The sequence below is a fragment of the Pangasianodon hypophthalmus genome, chromosome 27 (assembly GCF_027358585.1).
Source record: "Pangasianodon hypophthalmus isolate fPanHyp1 chromosome 27, fPanHyp1.pri, whole genome shotgun sequence".
Lineage (NCBI taxonomy): Eukaryota > Metazoa > Chordata > Actinopteri > Siluriformes > Pangasiidae > Pangasianodon > Pangasianodon hypophthalmus.
The window spans coordinates 397,493-418,970 of NC_069736.1; the positions used below are offsets into that span (position 1 = coordinate 397,493).

General features: G+C 42.7%; 2 protein-coding genes across 2 annotated transcripts in view; both read left to right on the plus strand.

Moving 5' to 3' along the window:
• Nucleotides 1–11,717, plus strand: part of mpdu1a (mannose-P-dolichol utilization defect 1a) — a 16,391-nt gene extending 4,674 nt beyond the window's left edge. Inside the window, exons 4-7 of the mRNA XM_053230603.1 lie at nt 9,060–9,145; nt 10,553–10,671; nt 10,797–10,907; nt 11,185–11,717. Coding sequence (XP_053086578.1) covers nt 9,060–9,145; nt 10,553–10,671; nt 10,797–10,907; nt 11,185–11,316 — 448 coding nt within the window. The 3' untranslated portion in view covers nt 11,317–11,717. The remainder of the gene's footprint in view (nt 1–9,059; nt 9,146–10,552; nt 10,672–10,796; nt 10,908–11,184) is intronic.
• Nucleotides 11,718–13,066: 1,349 nt separating this feature from the next.
• LOC113531593 (probable serine/threonine-protein kinase 2) lies at nt 13,067–18,668 on the plus strand. The gene is made up of 8 exons (XM_026922416.3): nt 13,067–13,179; nt 14,765–15,277; nt 15,724–15,815; nt 16,095–16,264; nt 16,557–16,665; nt 16,993–17,123; nt 17,319–17,438; nt 17,677–18,668. The coding sequence occupies exons 1-8, from the start codon at nt 13,107–13,109 to the stop codon at nt 17,678–17,680; spliced, it is 1,212 nt and encodes a 403-aa protein (XP_026778217.3). The 5' UTR covers nt 13,067–13,106; the 3' UTR covers nt 17,681–18,668.
• Nucleotides 18,669–21,478: the final 2,810 nt, after the last annotated feature.

The window sequence follows — 21,478 nt, forward strand, 5'->3', positions numbered from 1 at the left end:
ACACACACACCACACTATACACACACTACACACATTCCCCATCGGGTAACACACACACACCACACTATACACACTACACACATTCCCCATCGGGTAACACAGACACACCACACTATACACACTACACACATTCCCCATCGGGTAACACACACACACCACACTATACACACTACACACATTCCCCATCGGGTAACACAGACACACCACACTATACACACTACACACATTCCCCATCGGGTAACACACACACCACACTATACACACTACACACATTCCCCATCGGGTAACACGCACACACCACACTATACACACTACACATATTCCCCATCGGTTAACACAGACACACCACACTATACACACTACACACATTCCCCAGCGGGTAACACACACACCACACTATACACACTACACACATTCCCCATCGGGTAACACACACACCACACTATACACACTACACACATTCCCCATCGGGTAACACACACACACCACACTATACACACTACACATATTCCCCATCGGGTAACACACACACACCACACTATACACACTACACACATTCCCCATCGGGTAACACACACACACCACACTATACACACTACACACATTCCCCATCGGGTAACACACACACACCACACTATACACACTACACATATTCCCCATCGGGTAACACACACACACCACACTATACACACTACACACATTCCCCATCGGGTAACACACACACACCACACTATACACACTACACACATTCCCCATCGGGTAACACACACACACCACACTATACACACTACACACATTCCCCATCGGGTAACACACACACACCACACTATACACACTACACACATTCCCCATCGGGTAACACACACACACCACACTATACACACTACACACATTCCCCATCGGGTAACACACACACACCACACTATACACACTACACATATTCCCCATCGGGTAACACACACACACCACACTATACACACTACACACATTCCCCATCGGGTAACACACACACACCACACTATACACACTACACACATTCCCCATCGGGTAACACACACACACCACACTATACACACTACACACATTCCCCATCGGGTAACACACACACACCACACTATACACACTACACATATTCCCCATCGGGTAACACAGACACACCACACTATACACACTACACACATTCCCCAGCGGGTAACACACACACCACACTATACACACTACACACATTCCCCATCGGGTAACACACACACACCACACTATACACACTACACACATTCCCCATCGGGTAACACACACACACCACACTATACACACTACACACATTCCCCATCGGGTAACACACACACACCACACTATACACACTACACACATTCCCCATCAGGTAACACACACACACCACACTATACACACTACACACATTCCCCATCGGGTAACACACACACACCACACTATACACACTACACATATTCCCCATCGGGTAACACAGACACACCACACTATACACACTACACACATTCCCCATCGGGTAACACACACACACCACACTATACACACTACACACATTCCCCATCGGGTAACACACACACACCACACTATACACACTACACACATTCCCCATCGGGTAACACACACGCACACTATACACACACACTATACACACTACACACACATTCCCCATCAGGTAACACACACACACACACTATACACACACACCACACTATACACACACACTATACACACTACACACACACACACACACACATTCCCCATCGGGTAACACACACACCACACTATACACACACACACTACACATTATACACACGACACACATTCCCCATCGGGTAACACACACACCACACTATACACACACACTATACACACACTATACACACTACACACATTCTCCATCGGGTAACACACACACACACACTACACACTATGCACACTACACACACACACACCACACTATACACACACACTACACACTACACACATTCCCCATCGGGTAACACACACACACACACACACACACACACCACACTATACACACACACTACACACTACACACATTCCCCATCGGGTAACACACGCACACACAAACCACACTATACACACACACACCACACTATACACACACTACACACATTCCCCATCGGGTAACACACACACACCACACTATACACACTACACACATTCCCCATCGGGTAACACACACACACACACCACACTATACACACTACACACATTCCCCATCGGGTAACACACACACACCACACTATACACACTACACATATTCCCCATCGGGTAACACAGACACACCACACTATACACACTACACACATTCCCCATCGGGTAACACACACACACCACACTATACACACTACACACATTCCCCATCGGGTAACACACACACACCACACTATACACACTACACATATTCCCCATCGGGTAACACAGACACACCACACTATACACACTACACACATTCCCCATCGGGTAACACACACACACCACACTATACACACTACACACATTCCCCATCGGGTAACACACACACACCACACTATACACACTACACATATTCCCCATCGGGTAACACACACACACCACACTATACACACTACACACATTCCCCATCGGGTAACACACACACACCACACTATACACACTACACACATTCCCCATCGGGTAACACACACGCACCACACTATACACACTACACACATTCCCCATCGGGTAACACACACACACCACACTATACACACTACACACATTCCCCATCGGGTAACACGCACACACCACACTATACACACTACACACATTCCCCATCGGGTAACACACACACACCACACTATACACACTACACACATTCCCCATCGGGTAACACACACACACCACACTATACACACTACACATATTCCCCATCGGGTAACACACACACACCACACTATACACACACACTACACACTACACATATTCCCCATCGGGTAACACACACACACACACACACACACACACACACCACACTATACACACACACTACACACTACACACATTCCCCATCGGGTAACACACGCACACACAAACCACACTATACACACACACACCACACTATACACACACTACACACATTCCCCATCGGGTAACACACACACACCACACTATACACACTACACACATTCCCCATCGGGTAACACACACACACACACCACACTATACACACTACACACATTCCCCATCGGGTAACACACACACACCACACTATACACACTACACATATTCCCCATCGGGTAACACAGACACACCACACTATACACACTACACACATTCCCCATCGGGTAACACACACACACCACACTATACACACTACACACATTCCCCATCGGGTAACACACACACACCACACTATACACACTACACATATTCCCCATCGGGTAACACAGACACACCACACTATACACACTACACACATTCCCCATCGGGTAACACACACACACCACACTATACACACTACACACATTCCCCATCGGGTAACACACACACACCACACTATACACACTACACATATTCCCCATCGGGTAACACACACACACCACACTATACACACTACACACATTCCCCATCGGGTAACACACACACACCACACTATACACACTACACATATTCCCCATCGGGTAACACACACACACCACACTATACACACTACACACATTCCCCATCGGGTAACACACACACCACACTATACACACTACACACATTCCCCATCGGGTAACACACACACACCACACTATACACACTACACACATTCCCCATCGGGTAACACACACACACCACACTATACACACTACACACATTCCCCATCGGGTAACACACACACACCACACTATACACACTACACACATTCCCCATCGGGTAACACACACACACCACACTATACACACTACACACATTCCCCATCGGGTAACACACACACACCACACTATACACACTACACATATTCCCCATCGGGTAACACAGACACACCACACTATACACACTACACACATTCCCCATCGGGTAACACACACACACCACACTATACACACTACACACATTCCCCATCGGGTAACACACACACACCACACTATACACACTACACATATTCCCCATCGGGTAACACAGACACACCACACTATACACACTACACACATTCCCCATCGGGTAACACACACACCACACTATACACACTACACACATTCCCCATCGGGTAACACACACACACCACACTATACACACTACACACATTCCCCATCGGGTAACACACACACACCACACTATACACACTACACACATTCCCCATCGGGTAACACACACACACCACACTATACACACTACACACATTCCCCATCGGGTAACACACGCACACACAAACCACACTATACACACACACACCACACTATACACACACTACACACATTCCCCATCGGGTAACACACACACACCACACTATACACACTACACACATTCCCCATCGGGTAACACACACACACACACCACACTATACACACTACACACATTCCCCATCGGGTAACACACACACACCACACTATACACACTACACATATTCCCCATCGGGTAACACAGACACACCACACTATACACACTACACACATTCCCCATCGGGTAACACACACACACCACACTATACACACTACACACATTCCCCATCGGGTAACACACACACACCACACTATACACACTACACACATTCCCCATCGGGTAACACACACACACCACACTATACACACTACACACATTCCCCATCGGGTAACACACACACACCACACTATACACACTACACATATTCCCCATCGGGTAACACAGACACACCACACTATACACACTACACACATTCCCCAGCGGGTAACACACACACCACACTATACACACTACACACATTCCCCATCGGGTAACACACACACCACACTATACACACTACACACATTCCCCATCGGGTAACACACACACACCACACTATACACACTACACACATTCCCCATCGGGTAACACACACACACCACACTATACACACTACACATATTCCCCATCGGGTAACACACACACACCACACTATACACACTACACACATTCCCCATCGGGTAACACACACACACCACACTATACACACTACACACATTCCCCATCGGGTAACACACACACACCACACTATACACACTACACACATTCCCCATCGGGTAACACACACACACCACACTATACACACTACACACATTCCCCATCGGGTAACACACACACACCACACTATACACACTACACACATTCCCCATCGGGTAACACACACACACCACACTATACACACTACACACATTCCCCATCGGGTAACACACACACACCACACTATACACACTACACACATTCCCCATCGGGTAACACACACACACCACACTATACACACTACACACATTCCCCATCGGGTAACACACACACACCACACTATACACACTACACACATTCCCCATCGGGTAACACACACACACCACACTATACACACTACACACATTCCCCATCGGGTAACACAGACACACCACACTATACACACTACACACATTCCCCAGCGGGTAACACACACACCACACTATACACACTACACACATTCCCCATCGGGTAACACACACACACCACACTATACACACTACACACATTCCCCATCGGGTAACACACACACACCACACTATACACACTACACACATTCCCCATCGGGTAACACACACACACCACACTATACACACTACACACATTCCCCATCGGGTAACACACACACACCACACTATACACACTACACACATTCCCCATCGGGTAACACACACACACCACACTATACACACTACACACATTCCCCATCGGGTAACACACACACACCACACTATACACACTACACATATTCCCCATCGGGTAACACAGACACACCACACTATACACACTACACACATTCCCCAGCGGGTAACACACACACCACACTATACACACTACACACATTCCCCATCGGGTAACACACACACACCACACTATACACACTACACACATTCCCCATCGGGTAACACACACACACCACACTATACACACTACACACATTCCCCATCGGGTAACACACACGCACACTATACACACACACTATACACACTACACACACATTCCCCATCAGGTAACACACACACACACACTATACACACACACCACACTATACACACACACTATACACACTACACACACACACACACACACATTCCCCATCGGGTAACACACACACCACACTATACACACACACACTACACATTATACACACGACACACATTCCCCATCGGGTAACACACACACCACACTATACACACACACCATACACACACTATACACACTACACACATTCTCCATCGGGTAACACACACACAAACACTACACACTATGCACACTACACACACACACACCACACTATACACACACACTACACACTACACACATTCCCCATCGGGTAACACACACACACACACACACACACACACACACCACACTATACACACACACTACACACTACACACATTCCCCATCGGGTAACACACGCACACACAAACCACACTATACACACACACACCACACTATACACACACTACACACATTCCCCATCGGGTAACACACACACACCACACTATACACACTACACACATTCCCCATCGGGTAACACACACACACACACCACACTATACACACTACACACATTCCCCATCGGGTAACACACACACACCACACTATACACACTACACATATTCCCCATCGGGTAACACAGACACACCACACTATACACACTACACACATTCCCCATCGGGTAACACACACACACCACACTATACACACTACACACATTCCCCATCGGGTAACACACACACACCACACTATACACACTACACACATTCCCCATCGGGTAACACACACACACCACACTATACACACTACACACATTCCCCATCGGGTAACACACACACACCACACTATACACACTACACACATTCCCCATCGGGTAACACACACACACCACACTATACACACTACACATATTCCCCATCGGGTAACACAGACACACCACACTATACACACTACACACATTCCCCATCGGGTAACACACACACACCACACTATACACACTACACACATTCCCCATCGGGTAACACACACACACCACACTATACACACTACACATATTCCCCATCGGGTAACACAGACACACCACACTATACACACTACACACATTCCCCATCGGGTAACACACACACACCACACTATACACACTACACACATTCCCCATCGGGTAACACACACACACCACACTATACACACTACACACATTCCCCATCGGGTAACACACACACACCACACTATACACACTACACACATTCCCCATCGGGTAACACACACACACCACACTATACACACTACACACATTCCCCATCGGGTAACACACACGCACACTATACACACACACTATACACACTACACACATTCCCCATCGGGTAACACACACACCACACTATACACACTACACACATTCCCCATCGGGTAACACGCACACACCACACTATACACACTACACACATTCCCCATCGGGTAACACACACACACCACACTATACACACTACACACATTCCCCATCGGGTAACACAGACACACCACACTATACACACTACACACATTCCCCATCGGGTAACACACACACACCACACTATACACACTACACACATTCCCCATCGGGTAACACACACACCACACTATACACACTACACACATTCCCCATCGGGTAACACACACACACCACACTATACACACTACACACATTCCCCATCGGGTAACACACACACCACACTATACACACTACACACATTCCCCATCGGGTAACACACACACACACACACACACCACACTATACACACTACACACATTCCCCATCGGGTAACACACACACACACACACACCACACTATACACACACACTACACACTATACACACTATACACATTCCCCATTGGGTAACACACACACACACCACACTATATACACACACTATACACACTACACACACATTCCCCATCAGGTAACACACACACACTATACACACACACCACACTATACACACACACCACACTATACAGACACACACCACACTATACAGACACACTACACACATTCCCCATCGGGTAACACACACGCACACTATACACACACACTATACACACTACACACACATTCCCCATCAGGTAACACACACACACACACTATACACACACACCACACTATACACACACACTATACACACTACACACACACACACACACATTCCCCATCGGGTAACACACACACCACACTATACACACACACACTACACACTATACACACGACACACATTCCCCATCGGGTAACACACACACCACACTATACACACACACTATACACACACTATACACACTACACACATTCTCCATCGGGTAACACACACACACACACTACACACTATGCACACTACACACACACACACCACACTATACACACACACTACACACTACACACATTCCCCATCGGGTAACACACACACACACACACACACACACACCACACTATACACACACACTACACACTACACACATTCCCCATCGGGTAACACACGCACACACAAACCACACTATACACACACACACCACACTATACACACACTACACACTACACACTCGCTGTACACACATTCCTCATCAGGTAACACACACACACTATGCAAACTACACACACACACAAACTATACACACACTACACACACACCATACATGCACACACACACACACCACACACACACACACACACACACACACCTTTGTTTAATTGTAGTTTAGATTATAGATTATAAATTGAAATTAAAACAGTTCTCATTTGTGCTCTCAGACTTTGGACCCCACTGTAAGTCTAAATAGGTGTGTGTGTGTGTGTATGGTGTGTATGGTGTGTGTGTGGTGTGTGTGTGTGCAGGGCCTATGGAGAGAGTGTGTTTGTGTTGGTCCAGTGTGTGCTGCTGGTTTTCCTTATCCAGTATTACAAAGGCAATACCATATCAGGTATTATTATTATTATTATTATTATTATTATTATTATTATTATTATTATTATTATTGTTGTTGTTGTTGTTGTTCACTATCTTGTGCACTATTTGCGATGCAGCCATTTTGTCTGATTTCTCAGTGGATACTTACACCAATCAGCCACTGACAGGTGAAGTGAGTAATGCTGATTATCTCGTTACAGTGGCACCTGTAAAGGTGAGGGATTTATTAGGCAGCAAGTGAACAGTCAGTTCTCGAAGTTGATGTGTTGGAAGCAGGAAAAATGGGCAAGTGTAAGGATCTGAGTGACTTTGACAAGGGCCAGATTGTGATGTTTAGACGACTGGGTCAGAGCTTCTCCAGAGCAGCAGGTCTTGTGTGGTGTTCCCGGTATGCAGTGGTTAGTACCTACCAAAAGTGGTCCAAGGAAGGACAACCGGTGAACTAGCGACAGGATCATGGGCTCCCAAGACTCACTGATGCGTGTGGGGAGTGAAGGTCCATCTGCTCCGATCCCACAGAAGAGCTTCTGTAGCACAAACTGCTGAAAAGTTAAAGCTGCTCTGATAGAAAGGAGTCAGAACACACAGTGCAGTGCAGCTTGCTGCGTATGGAGCTGCGTAGCTGCAGAGCGGTCAGAGAGCCCATGCTGACCCTGTCCACCACCCAAAGCTCCTACAATGGACACGTGAGCATCAGAACTGGACCATGGAGCAATGGAAGAAGGTGGCCTGGTCTGATGAATCATGTTTTCTTTTACATCATGTGGAAGGCCGGGTGCGTGTGTGTCGCTTACCTGGGGAAGAGATGGCACCAGGATGCACTATGGGAAGAAGGCAAGCTGGCGGAGGCAGTGTGATGCTCTGGACAATGTTCTGCTGGGAAACCTCGGGTCCTGGCCTTCAAGTGGATGTTCCTTTGACACGAACCACCTACATAAACATTGCTGCAGACCGAGTTACACCCCTTCATGGCAACGATATTCCCTAATGACAGCGGAATAATGCGCCCTGACACACTGTAAACATTCAGGAATGGTTTGAGGAACATGACAAAGAGCTCAAGAGTCCAGATTAACTTACAGGACTTAAAGGATCTGCTGCTAACGTCTTGGTGCCAGAGACCACACACACCTTCAGTGGTGTTGTGGAGTCCATGCCTCAGAGTCAGAGCTGTTTTGGCAGCACAAGGGGAACCTACATTAGTTTATATTATATTAGGCAGTGGGTTTTGAATGTTATGGCTGATTAGTGTATATTCCCTTGATAGTGCACTATATTATTACCCATAATGCTTTGCAAACCCAGTGTACACCTAATATACCCTATTCTCTGCATTAAAGTACCACAATGCACAGCTTGAAGTTTACTGGTCAGGATGTGTGTGTGTGTGTGTGTGTGTGTGTGGTGTGTGTTACTGTAGGTTGTGTTCTCCTCAGTGTGTATTCCGGTGTGATGTACCTGTTGACCTCAGCTCTGATCCCTGAGGTCGTTGTCATGACGATGCAGGAGTGGAGTGTGCTGATCATCATCACCAGCCGGGTCGGTTTCACTGTTTCTCCTCCTTCTTTCCAGTGATTCAGTGTGTAATTATTGAGTTCTTGAGAATTTTCTTGTGTAAATCAGTGTGTGTGTGTGTGTGTGTGTGTGTGTGTGTGTGTGTGTAGTTGATCCAGGCAGGCTGTAATCTGAACAGTGGTTCCACGGGGCAGCTCTCTCGTGCAAGTGTGTTTTTGGTGTTTCTGGCATCTCTGGGACGTGTCTTCCGATCCACACAGGTAACACACACACACACACACACATGCACACACACACACACACACATGCACACACGCACACACACACACACACACTTTCATATGTCTGGGTTTTAATTTTTTCTTCATTTCACCTTGAGCTCATTGTCAGTGAGACAGGTGTGTTCAGGTGTGACTGAATCTGTAATTAACATCATACTGCACACATTTATCTGGGTTTAACACGTTTATTACTGATTTAGGTAAAGAATTATTCATAACTCTCTCTCTCTCTCTCTCTCTCTCTCTCTCTCTGTAGGAGTCTCACTCTCTCCACTCTCAGGCCTGTGTTCTGTCTGCGTGCTGCTCTCTGCTGCTCCTCATCCAGATTCAGATTTACCCAAAACCTCCAACGAGCAGAGAGACGACAAAGAGGAAGAAAGAGGAATAGAGAGAGGGAGAGAGAGAGAGAGAGAGAGAGAGAGAGAGAGTTGTCTATGATTAATTAATGAGACGTCATAAATGTACCTCACTGTCCACAAACAAACGCAGCTCATTCTGTGTTTTATAAACTGTTACTTCTGTAAAAATACCTCATGCTTTAAAGATAAAAATAAAACTTTCTTTCTGAAAGTATGGAAGATAAAGTTCAAAAACACATGTGAAGCACTGAATCTGTGATGCGAGTGACACACAGGTGTGAGAACGCTGAAACTTTCATGTAATTCTTTTATGTTGAAACCAAATCTTTCTTCATTTGAAGATTGTGAACTTTAACCACACTTTAAATTCTAAAACTTTATTTCTGGTCGAGATGCAAAACAGAGACGTGTATATTTCAACTCGGAATTTTTTTCACTTTTTTTTTTTCAAATGTTTTCCTGAATCAAAATGAGTGTAAATATGAGGGAATGAGGGAATTTGTAATACATTTCTAATGTTTAAATGACAGAGCAGTCTGTGTGCAGGTGTAACAGGTGTAACAGAGAGCCTCCTACAGGTAGCTGTACAGCAGGTAAACTGCCTTGTCTGTACAGTAGATAAACCTTTTGTCTCCATTTTTGCATTTGCAGCGAGCTGTAAGTACGTACTTCCATCCCTCTCTCACGTATTTCTTTAATAAATAATATTGATCTGTTTTAAGGTAAAAATAAACCAGACAATACAGCAATGTAGCATATTATCAAACATTTCTGTAAGAATTCTTAAGTTTTGGTTTGTAATTTAGAAGTTTTGAGAAGTTTTTGTTCATCCATTTTGAGGGTAAATGTAGCTTGTCCTAATTTTTCTTTGTCTGCTAGCTGGTTACGAACGCTGGTGTTCTGCCATTCTGTTCCGTGTGTGTGATTTTATTTATTCTGTTTAGTGTTTGTGTTAAATCTGAAGTCTTTACACACGCAGAAAGAAACGAGTCTTCCAGAATGTTCGATGCCGTGTTAGTCATCCATAGCTGTCCTAGCCAGACACGACACGTAGAACAGGAATGTTAAGTTTAGACGCTTAAACAGGTAGCAAATATTACAGAGTTCTGAAGTATTTATCACACATGGAATACTAAAACAAATTTTATTACTGTTATAGTTTGTGTAAACCAGGCAGTCTGAGAAACATCGATAAATCCATACAGGAAGCAACATTACGCTAGCCTGTGGTGTTGCGTTATATACTCCACTGCACAAAGAAATACCCTCAACTCATAGCTCTCATTTTTATGCAAAAAAAGTAAACCTTGGGTTTTCCCCTTCCACATGTGTGTTTGTGTGTGTGTGTGTGTGTGTGTGTTAGAGAGTAGCCTATTCAAATGTCTTTAAGTCAGGAAGTAGCACTGCTGCAGTCTCACAGCTCTGCACTGTGAGTGTGTTATATGGGATATGGAGAGATTTCAGGGATTCAGTCACAGTACTAAGTCATTTAGTTTAGCTGTTAAAGAATTGGAATCTGTACAACTTTATCTGCTTAGTGTTTAACGTCTCACCCACTGATACACTCAGAATTACTCCTCAATATCTTTAAAGTTTTGTTCATTTAAAATACTGTATAATAAATATACTAAATCCACATGTTGTTCTGTATATAAAATAATTCCATAAAGTGTTTATATTGGATTTAATGTAACAATAATGTAATATAGTGCCAAAGGCATTAAAAAAAACAAAACAACAGTGAATACTGACAAATTTAGTGTGATTATAATCTGATAGGACGAGGTACTGGCATCCTGCCCAGGTGTACTCCCACATCATGAAATCCTACATTTCATCAGGAAAGGAAGCTGGTGGCAGCAGCTTCGGTCAACGGACACAAGAACCCAAAAGTAAGTCTGTTGGGGTTGGTGAGGGTCAGGCTCCTACCCAGAGCAGATCAGACTCATACAGCAGACAGTTAGACAGACCTAACAAACAAGAGGTTAGGTGTTAAAGGACACACAAAGCTGCACAGTCACGCTAGAAAGGTCAAAAACACTGCAACTTGTTATGTCCTCAGACAACCTACACCAAACACACACAACATTACACCACAGACTACAGTCCATGTCCTCGTAAATGGTCAGTCAGTTCATGCTTTAGCAGTTAATGGAAATGCACAGTGAAATACACTCTGAAATACCATGGTGTTACGTTAAAGTATAATGAGGCAAAAGTAAACTTTTAAGGCTGATATGGAAAGATGGAAGTGTATTCATGTGTTACCTCAAACATTATACTTGTTCAACATTCTACCAGTTGAAATATCAGATATATCAATTATCTAAATATCAAAAATAGCAATTTCAAGAATGGGACAAGTGGGACAAGATTTCTCATTTTATCTGGCAGGGGAAGAAACCTAGAATTAGCTTCACTACTCTGTATCAGGATAAAGGAAGAATCGCCCTACCATGGCTTTGTGATTATTACTATGCCTCTCAGCTAAGACCTTTAATGTGCTGGTGTATTGATGATTAATCTGCAAAATGGAAGGAAATTGAAACTGCATTGGCAGTTAGCGTTCCGATACAAGCAACTGTAGCATACAAGGCATTAAAAAATCAACTTTTAGACAAGCAAAATCCTGATTAACTTGCCAGTAAAGATTTTGGAGGGGGCCATGGTGGTTTAGTAGTTAGCACTGTTGCCTGGCACCTCTGGGGTTGGGGGTTTGATTCCTGCCCCTGCGTCTGCGTGCTTCGGGGGTTTCCTCTGGGTGCTCCGGTTTCCTCCCTCAGTCCACAGACATGCATTGTAGGCTGATTGGCATCTCTAAATTGTCTGTAGTCTGTGAGTGTGTGTGATTGTGCCCTGCGATGGGTTGGTACCCCTTCCAGGATGTCCCCCACCCTGTGCCCTGAGTCCCCTGGGATAGGCTCCAGGCTCCAGGCTCCCCGCGACCCTGTGCAGGATAAGAGGAACAGAAAATGGATGGATCAATTTTGGAGACAACAACTATTAATTTATAATAATTACTCTTACAACTGATACTAACTATTTTTGTCATGAAAAGACCGACTTGCTGATTAAGAACTCGAAATGGATGAAATACATATACAGTATAATTCCCCTGTGACTGGACTTTGTATAGACGAAGGTGTGTGTATGCAGATATGCATCTACATTTAATTTAACTAATTTAGATTTCACACACACACACACACACACCACTCTCCCATCCTTTGGGGTTGATGAGAAATTATGAGCGCCACCTTGGTGAGATTGCGATTCTACATAGAAAAGTTAGATGTAATTCTATGAGATTCCTCATATTATTATTATTATTATTATTATTATTATTATTATTATTATTGTTATTGTTATTTTAAAAAGAATGACTTTAAAAGAATTTTGAGGTCTTTTTTTTACAGAAGGATATAACTGTATATACTCAATAAAAATATATTTACAAAAACTTGCCTCTGTCTACAGCTGAGGATCCGCCTCTCTCAGTCCAAGAGAGTACTAGCTCACGTGTTAAGCCAGTTGGTGCAAGCAGCAATTTAGAAGATGATTTAGAAAAAACAAAACTCACCAGCCAGTTCAACAAAGTTCTTCACCTTAAAATTTACTATAAAGAAGAATCTGTTGATCCTTATGGAAAGTCTTTGTGCATCCTGCATGGCCAGATGGATGACGGCACTAGAGTGCTGATCAAGAGAAGGTCAAAATCAGAAATCACCTCCTCACATTCAGAAGTGAAAATTCTGCGAGATCTGAAACATCCTGGCATTGCGGGGCTTAAATGCTGTTGTGAGGATGAGAAATTCACCTACTTGGTGCTTGATTTTGTTGACTCACCACTGGAAGAACATATTCGACAGAATGGAAAGAAAACTACAGCCTATCTGATAAAACTCACACTGAAGATTCTGGAAGGTTTAAATTTCCTACACCAACAGAATTACTTGCACGGTGACGTCAAGCGCGAGAATGTTCTAGTGGGTAAGTCAGTATAATGTGTTTAAAAGTGTATAAATTAATGCTCTACTAGAACTTATGAATATTTAGTGTTCTTCAGCCACTTTAAGGTTCCTTCCCAAACACTAGAACACACAGAAACAGGTCCTGAAGCTTCCAGATGTTTGGTGATGTTGGAGTGGGCATACGGTGTTATTCTTGGTATATGTATGAACTTAGCTGCGTGTGTTCATTTATGCAAAATGCTAATGTTTTATGCTAATTACATAACAAGCTATTGGGTTGCTACTAAATGTGCTTCAGTATGTGATGTTAAGACATTCTCTTTTCCAGCAACTCTTGATGCAGTATCTGTGCTTTAACTTATTGATTTATTTACTTATTTTACAAATTTTGCACAGATAATGTTCATTAAATGTGTTAATATACCGTATTAGATTGACTGATTGATTAATTCACTGCTTAAACAGATAAAGAAGGGCAGCCCAAATGGTTCAACTTTTCCTCAGCTTCACCTAAAGAGATGGATCGTGATGGCAGTAAGATGAAAGATGAAATATATGTAAGTGATCTGTTTATTATTAATGCTTTTTCCTGGACTGTCTCATGTACACTGATTGTCTTAATCTAATGTCAGGTAGCTTTTCTCACCTTAAGTGCACTAGATAGTGTATTAAATAATTGCGTAGCTCATTGAAGATTTAATTACTTCTTGAGAAAGTGTAGTGCTCTGGTTAACGCTGGGTTTATTACATACAGAATTTCACTGGCGTTATTAATGAGATATAAGATGACTGTGATTTGATCAAGTAATGAACTAATAAAATACTTTGTGTTTTAGAGAGCTGGAGAACTCGCCTATTTCATCCTATCTGGTGGAGAGAATTACTGTGGATATAACTATGACTGGAATTTCAGTGAGCTTCTGTGGGATTTTATAAAGTGGATGACTAAAAAAGGGAAGAATCTGAATGAAGTACTACATCACCCTATATCCTGGAAAAAGTACAGGTGGGAAACGTTTATTCTACAAATTCTGGAAATAAAATGTGTCTCAAACCACATATACTATTCTAAAATCAACAGCAGTGAAATTAATCTTTGCAAAGTGATTATATTAAAAAATAACATTATAGGTAATGGTCTATAATAATTTTTAAATGCAGTGCAGTGATATTGCAATTAATTTCACTAAATCCTTTTATAATATGGAATCTAAACTAAAACAACATGTTCATGTTGTCATGGTACTGACAATTGTCTTTTTTTTTTACATTTCATTTTTCCCCAAAATCTTTTATAGAAAGTTGAAGTACCTGGAAGCTTTGGGTAATTTGAATATCGAAGTCACCAAGAAGCTCCGACATTTAAAAAACAAGACTCATGTCAAATTTGAGAACTGGAAAAATGAGGTGAGTTTCACTTCCATAAGCAGCTAAACTAAAGCATCAGTAAATTCATTATTCCTCCAAACCACTGAGAAAGAAATAACTGGCCCTTTCTGTCAGCTCATGCAGCTTTGGAGGACATTTTTATAATGAATTACATTTTTAACTTAAAATGTCTGACAAAGAAAAAATAAACGTACAGTGCACTAAAATCTGAAAGCGTTTCTGAGAGGAAATAAATTGTTAGAACTGGGTTAAATTACTGCTGAAACAAAAACACTTGTTGGTACTCAAATGTTTGATTTAATTAACTGAAGGAATTTATATTATGTGTGAATTTTCTCATTACAGCTGATAAAGCCGGAATTAGTGAAAAAGATGGAGCAAGAGAGAGAGAAACGAGGAGCTGAAGGTGAAGCGAGACCCTATCCAGAAGATGTTCTCGGTTTTCTGCGGTTCATCCGCAACTTCTTACAGCACCGGTGAGATAATAATCTATTAGTAGGACCCTAAGTAGACATTGGGATTGTAGCATTTGGGACAGAGGCGAGATTATATTCTCATAGACAGATCCTTCACTGTAATCTTTGGACATTTTTCTCAGTTGTTATTATGTTAACTAAAATTTCCTGATTTCATTAAATCAAAGCCCCTAATTTCTTCTTTTCTCTTTGCAGGCCTGAAGAGAAAATTGATTTTCTCATCCCTTTTTCTGACCTCTTCGAGAGTGTTTATATTTTGGCCAGGGATATGGAATGGAACTCCAGGCCTTCAGTGGAGATAATTTTCTCCAGCTGGTGAATTTTCTTATATTTGTATTGCTTTTGAGTTGACTTGGAGAAGGTGCAGGCTCTTTGTTGGTACCTCGAATAGTGCGTGCTACAGCAGGGGGTAGAGCTTTCTCTTACAAAGCCCCACAGTTATGGAACAGCCTTCCACTTAGTGTTCGGGGCTCAGACACAGTCTCAGTGTTTAAGTCTAGGGTGAAAACATATTTGTTTAGTCAAGCCTTTTATTAATCATTTTTTTCCTTAGGTAAAGGAGCAGATCTGGAGGGTTCACAGGCATAGAGTGTTGTGGTGAACTGGGATGTTTGGATGCTGTCGCCCCCCCACTCTCACACGTTCACTCAGGTGTGTTGATGGTGGAGTGGCTGCTGCTTTATGTCCCAGGACTCCCTCATGTCTGTGTTAGCTTCTGGCTCTCCCTTTTAGTTATGCTGTCATAGCTAATCCTGCTGGAGTCCCTGCTTGCACTCTGCACACAAAGAACATTGTCCTTAACCATTACATGACAAGGGCGTACCTAACAATAATCTGTGTTTTCTCCACCCCTTCTCTGTTGAGCTACACACGCTACTCCTGAGACGCCAGTGATCCTGACCCTTTCTGCTCTGCGGACCTGCCTGATCCATCCTGAAGGCCTACTTCCGGTTCTCCGAGTTCTCATCACTTGGAAATCATTTGCTGCTGATGGCCCCACACGGACAGCCTGAAGTTTGCCATGAGATTATTATGGATAGTACCCACACACACCCCTAAAGATGGCTTTGGATGGTCTTATTCAGATATGACTGGCCATGCTAAAAACAGTTTACACTCAAGTCTCATTCATTATTCAGTGGATAACTTCACTTGGATATATACTGAAGTTCCTTTTAACACGATTAGCACCACGTGACTTTACAGTACACAGTTATAGAAGGGAATGATTTATAATCGCACTATCGGGTGTCACCCAGATGAGGATGGGTTCCCTTTTGAGTCTGGTTCCTCTCAAGGTTTCTTCCTCATGTTGTCTCAGGGAGTTTTTCCTTGCCACTGTCGCCTCTGGCTCGCTCATTGGGGATCGACTGGATCTACAATCAAAACTGACATAAAACATCAACGTAATTCAGAAAGGTCAGAAATAATGATTTCTGCTTGAAATAACAATTTAGTGCTTCAAGTGTTGTTTTCTTCAAAGAATTCAATGAGACTGGTGTTTTGTGGATACTATTTAATAAAGCTGCAGGTTGAGGACCTGTACCTGAGAGGTGTGTTTATTTATTTATCTGTATTGTATTTATCCTCCTGCACAGTTGTGTACCGGAGCCTCACACTTCTCTTTCTATCCTGGTTAGAGCCAGTTTGCGCTGTTCTGTGAAGGGAGTAGTACACACCTCTGTAAGATATCTTCAGTTTCTTGGCAATTTCTCACATGGGATAGCCTTCATGTCTCAAAAAACAATAAGAGACTGAAGGGTTTCTGAAGAAAGCTCTTTATTTCTGGCCATTTCGAGACTGTAACTGAACCCACAAATGCTGATGCTCCAGATACTCAAGTAGCCCAAAGAAGGTCGGTTTTATTTCTTCCTTAGTGTGTAAAACCTCATGATCCATGTTAGATCAAATCCATCAGAGAGTCGTCTGATCTCACGCTTCAGTAGAAGAGATTAGACATGAGGAAAATCTGATCTTCTGTACAAAGCAGTTAACCTGCTCAATATCACACATTTACTGACATTTAAATAGGGAGCTAGAAACAGCGCAGAATCTTCACCGTTAAAAAGTCGACATGTTGCATAGTTCCTTTTTTTTTGTTTTAGAATTTTAAATTATAAAACCTTCTGCAAAAAAAGTTTGGACCTCACTGTGTGTGTGTGTGTGTGTGTGTATATACAGTCAGGTCCATAAATATTGGGACAGTGACACAGTTTTGGTAATGTTGCCTCTGTACACCACCACAGTGGATTTGAAATGAAGCAGTCAAGATGTGACTGAAGCGTAGACTTTCAGCTTTAATTCAAGGGGTTTAACAAAAAAAAAGCATTAACCGTTTAGGAATTACAGCCATTTTTTACAGAGTTCCTCCATTTTCACAGGCTCAAAAGTAATGGGACAAACTAATATAATCATAAATATTAGGATTATTTTTATTACTTGGAGGTAAATCCTTTGCAGTCAATGACTACCTGAAGTCTGGACCCCATGGACATCACCAAATGCTGAGTTTCCTCCCTTGAGATGATTTGCCAGGTCTTTACTGCAGCCATCTTCAGTTGCTGCTTGTTTGTGGGTCTTTCTGCCTTCAGATTTGTCTTCAGTAAGTGAAAAGCAGCTCAGTTGGGTTGAGGTCAGGTGACTGACTCGGCCATTTAAGAACATTTAATTTCCAAGCTCTTGGACTGCTTTCACAGTATGTTTTGGGTTGTTATCCATCTGTACTGTGAAGCGCTGTCCTATCAGTTTTGCAGCATTTGACTGAATCTGAGCAGAAAGTACAGCTCTGTACACTTCAGAATTCATCCTGCTACTTCTATCAACAGTCACATTATCAATAAACCCCAGTGACCCAGTTCCATTGGCAGCCAAACATGCCCATGCCATAACACTGCCTCCACATGTTTGACGGATGATGTGGTATGCTTTGGATCATGAGCCCTTCCTTTCCTTCTCCATACTTTTCTCTTCCCATCATTCTGGTACACGTTAATCTTGCATCAGAACTGGTCAGGCTTTTTTTAGAGGTTTTTTAGCAAAGTCTAATCTGGGCTTTGTGTTCTTGAGTGTTACCAGCGGTTTGCATCTTGAGGTAAACCGTCTGTATTTACATTCATGAAGGTGGCTCTTGATTGTAGACTTTGACAATGATAGGCCTACCTCCTCCAGAGTGTTCCTGACTTGGCTAGATGTTGTGAAGGGGTTGTTCTTCAATAAGAAAAGAATTCTGCAGTTATCCACTTTAGTTGTTTTCTGTGGTCTCCCAGGCCTTTTGGTGTTGCTGAGCTCGCCAGTTAATTCCTTCTTTTTATGAATGTACCAAATTGTTGATTTGGCCCTCCTAAAGTTTCTGCTATCTCTCTGATAGGTCTGTTTTGGTTTTTCAGCCTAATGATGGCCTCCTTCACTTGCATCAACACCTCTTTGGACGGCATATTGAGAGTTCCCATGAACAGCTACCAAATGCAAATTCAACACTTGGAATCAGCTCCAGACCTTTTATCTCCTTAATTTATCATGATATAAGGAGGAAACAGGCCACAGCTGGCCATGAAACTGCTTATCAGTCAATTGTCCCATTACTTTTGAGCCTGTGAAAATGGAGGAACTCTGTAAAAAATGGCTGTAATTCCTAAACGGTTAAGGCAATATTTTTGTTAAACCCCTTGAATTAAAGCTGAAAGTCTACGCTTCAGTCACATCTTGACTACTTCATTTCAAATCCACTGTGGTGGAGTACAGAGGCAAAATTACCAAAACTGTGTCACTGTCCCAATATTTATGGACCTGACTGTATATATATATATATATATATATATATATAATTAAATTTGCACATTGGATAACAATGTAAAAAAATTGATTTAAATTTGATCAGTAAAATGATACAAAATGTTCAGTATAAACAGTGATCAGTTAGTGATCTGAAGAAACTGAAGAATCTCACAAGAAAAAAACCCACCTAGTGTTGTATTAAACATTAAACATTCCACTAAACAGGGAGCAGGACCACAGAAAGAGCTATTATTATTATTATTATTACTGTTATTATTATTACTGTTATTGTGTTTTGGAGTTTGGAGGACAGAGAGTTTACAGAAGAAGTGAGTTTTGAAACAGAAGTGTTTATTTCTGACATGTTCTTCTGAGAGTCTTTAAAAAATAAAAATAAAGAAGCACAGGGGTTAAATAAATATAAATACCGCATCCAGCTAATAATCGTTAGCATACTGATGCAAACATAAACAAAAACAACAACAACAACAATTATGCCACGTGTTCCCCTTCATGCATTTTGTTATGGACTGTGTCTTGACTCCGCCCCTGTCTTCTCATTGGTTGTGTGTGTGCTGATT